This window comes from Atta cephalotes, assembly GCF_000143395.1.
Source record: "Atta cephalotes unplaced genomic scaffold scaffold00831, whole genome shotgun sequence".
Classification (NCBI taxonomy): Eukaryota; Metazoa; Arthropoda; class Insecta; order Hymenoptera; family Formicidae; genus Atta; species Atta cephalotes.
In genome coordinates, this window is record NW_012130895.1 from 1 (window position 1) to 3,742 (window position 3,742).

The 3,742-nt window shown below is 30.5% G+C and overlaps 1 protein-coding gene across 1 annotated transcript; it reads left to right on the top strand.

The window, feature by feature from the left end:
* The first annotated feature begins 1,606 nt into the window (after window positions 1-1,606).
* On the top strand, window positions 1,607-3,642 carry LOC105625313 (glucose dehydrogenase [FAD, quinone]-like). The gene is made up of 2 exons (XM_012206649.1): window positions 1,607-3,379; window positions 3,493-3,642. Exons 1-2 carry the CDS (start codon window positions 1,607-1,609, stop codon window positions 3,640-3,642), a joined length of 1,923 nt encoding a protein of 640 aa, XP_012062039.1.
* Window positions 3,643-3,742: the final 100 nt, after the last annotated feature.

Here is a 3,742-nt window from a genome sequence, read left to right on the forward strand (position 1 = left end):
CACACACACACACACACACACACACACACACACACACACACACACACACACACACACACACACACACACACACACACCACGCATGCACGCAGAGTGTTTGGAAAATAAATCTTTCGCATAAGGGCAGAATGGATTAAACTGAGAAGAAAAGTCCTCTACTATTTTGCAATTTTCACAATAGTTAACGAAATATTAATTGCTAAAAATTGCCGAAAATTAATTTTCAATAATTTTTTACTCAAATACTGTCAACTTTACAGAAAAACTGCAAAAGATGAAAATTGTTTATTTTCTTCTCATAGAACTCTATGAATTTTTTCAGAATTTTTTATCAATTTTTTAATACTGCATAAATTAATAAATATATTGAGTTTATATTTTTCTAAATAAATTGCTATAAATAAATGTATATCTCTAAAAGATTATTAATTTAGACATTAATTATTTAGAGACAGATTTATTTACGAGCAATTTATTTAAAAAAATATAATTAATCAATATATTTATTAAGTTATACAAAAATATATTATTTTTTAGGAATAAATTAGGGTTTCATGTACATTTTTATATTTTTGAAATATAAGTAAATTGTTTACATGAACCTTCGTTTATATGAACCTGTTAATGTGTATAAGAATTAATATTATTCATCTTCTTATTCGTAAAATATACGAACTAAAATCAAACTTTATTTACTTTTATTCCGTATCTCATATTTATAATAATTTGTTTAATTTATTGTTTAACATTATGAAAAAAAAAATATTAACTATTTTAATTCATATTGTATTAAATAATTAATAATTAAATTAAATAATTATTAAATAATTAAAAATTAAATAATTAATAATTAAAAATTGAAAAAATTAATATAGTTCAAACTAAACTTGTAACGAGGATTCAAAGATATCAGTTTATTCTTGAAAAGAATATGAAAAAGAATGTTTCTATTATTTTTTATCAGCATGTATTACATCTCATATTGTCGATCAGCCAAATCCATTTATCAAACTGATGTGAGCGTCGAGAAAACATTTTGTTTTTAGTGCCTCGGATGGATACAAATCACGTCATTAAACAAGAAATATTATGTACTGTACTTTTTCAAGAAATATTACGTAAAAGGAGAACATTCGTTTCACACATATTGCGCATGATGTCATTTTATCTTGTAATCATCAAAAAATTATTTAAGAAAAAGATTAGTATCATGCGTGAAACGGAATGCGTAAGATTTTATATACATGTGACTGGATAGTACCAATCCAGATTTCGGATCAAGTTAAAAATAAGAATATATATATATAGAAAACACTCACTAGAATTCGGTGATAATTTCAATATGTATTTGAACAGAATTCCCAAAAGTTGACATTTAGTGTAATTATCAGTTCGATAATCTGGCTTTTATTTTATATTGTAACTTCACTATGATATCTAACTGTAATATATTATATAATATTTAACTATAATATAATATTGTGATACAGATATATCGAGCATCCAGACACCGATCTCTATCATATATAATCTCTATCATTATAAGAGAAAATTATTAATTATTAAGAAGAAATTATAAGAAGAAATATTTATTTTAAAAAATATAATGAAAAAGACAGCAATTTTTGTCGTTATCATTGCCATCACAATCGGCTTATTAGAATTGTACCTACCAAGCAACAATCTTTATGGCGACGATACGGGAGGATTAAGATTAATGAATATACTAAAGCTAATTAAAGGAGTCGTGGATTTCTTTATACAGAGCCGACGTTATTTAGCCGAACAAGTACCGGACACAACACCTCAATCTGGAGATACGTTTGATTTTATAGTGATTGGCGCTGGTACAGCCGGCGCGACTATAGCTGCAAGATTGAGCAAGATTCCTCAGATTAAAGTGCTACTGATCGAAGACGGAACATATGAAAGCTTATACATGGATATCCCATTAATTTCTTGTTTACTGCAAAAGATCAAGATAAATCGAAGTTATCGAACGAAGTCATCTAATAAGTACTGTTTAGGCATAGAAGACAATAACTGCATTTGTCCAACAGCAAAAGTTATTGGCGGAGGTAGTACACTAAATTTTATGATTGCTACTAGAGGAAACGCAAAGGATTACGATCGCTGGGCCGAGATGGGAAACGAGGGCTGGGCATACAAGGATGTCCTCAAATATTTCAAAAAATTAGAAACAATGGATATCCCGGAATTGAAGTCGGATATTGTCTATCATGGTACCAATGGACCAGTACATATCACCCAATCAGAATTTCGCACGGGCGTTGTAAAAGCATTTATACAAGCTAGCAAGGAAATGGGATATCCAATAGTAGATTACAACGGAAAGGAGGAAATAGGATTCTCATATGTGCAGGCTACAATCATGAACGGCACCCGCATGAGCAGCAACAGAGCGTATCTAAATCCTGCGCGCGATCGCAACAATCTTCATGTAACTCTTGAGAGTATGGCGACAAAACTATTGATCGATTCTAATACAAAACGAGCAATCGGCGTAGAGTTTGTTAAGCATAATCAAATTACACGTGTGTTTGCGAACAAAGAAGTGATCGTATGTGCAGGTGCGATTGGATCACCTCAATTATTAATGTTGTCCGGCATTGGACCAATGAAACATCTTATCGAATTAGGTATAAATGTCATCCAAGATGCACCAGTTGGTGAGAACTTTATGGATCATATAGCCTTTTACGGATTAACGTGGACAATAAATACATCGATAAGTTTACTACCAAGCGAACAGTTAAATCCTTTTAATCCGTATATAACCGATTTTTTATTAAAGCGAACAGGACCGTTTACGCTCCCGAGTGGAATAGAAGCCATTGGTTTCGTTAATACAAAACACCCGAAAAAACGTAACGGTTTACCAGATATCGAACTACTGTTTGCCAGTAGTTCATTTAAAGAAGATTATATTTTTCCAGACATATTACATTTTAAAAAATTTATACGTCAGGAATGGAACAAATATGTTGGTACATATGGTTGGTCCCTTGCATCAATATTGATGAAACCAAAAAGTCGTGGTCGAATAACATTATTGGCTAATGATATTAATGTTAAACCAGAGATTACACTGAATTATTTCAATGATCCAAATGATATGAAGACAATGATCGCAGGTCTTAGAACTGCATTAAATTTTGGTCAAACAAAGGCGATGCAGGCGTTGAATTCTCAGTTATTAAACATTACTTATACTGAATGCAATGACTATGAATATAATTCCAATGCTTATTGGGAATGCGTGTTAAGGATCATGACTTTCACGCTTTTTCATTACTCTGGAACTTGCAAAATGGGAGCAAAGGAAGACCCTACCGCTGTCGTTGATCCTAAATTAAAGGTATTTCCTGGAAAAATGACAATTTACTAGAAATATTATAAGTAGTGTGTCATATAAGTGTATATTTTTAATTTGTCAGTTTATATACAATGTTTATGTATAATGTATTGTAGGTGATCGGTATTCAAGGATTACGAGTGGCAGATGCGTCTATCATGCCCGAAATTATATCGGGGCACTTAAACATACCTACTTATATGATTGCTGAAAAAGCTGCGGATATGATCAAGGAAGAATGGGGTTACTTGGAGAAATCACGATAGAAATCAATTTTCATAATTACATTATTTTATTATAGTTTTAATATATTGTATATTATATATATAAAATTATATATATATAAAATATATATATAAAATAATT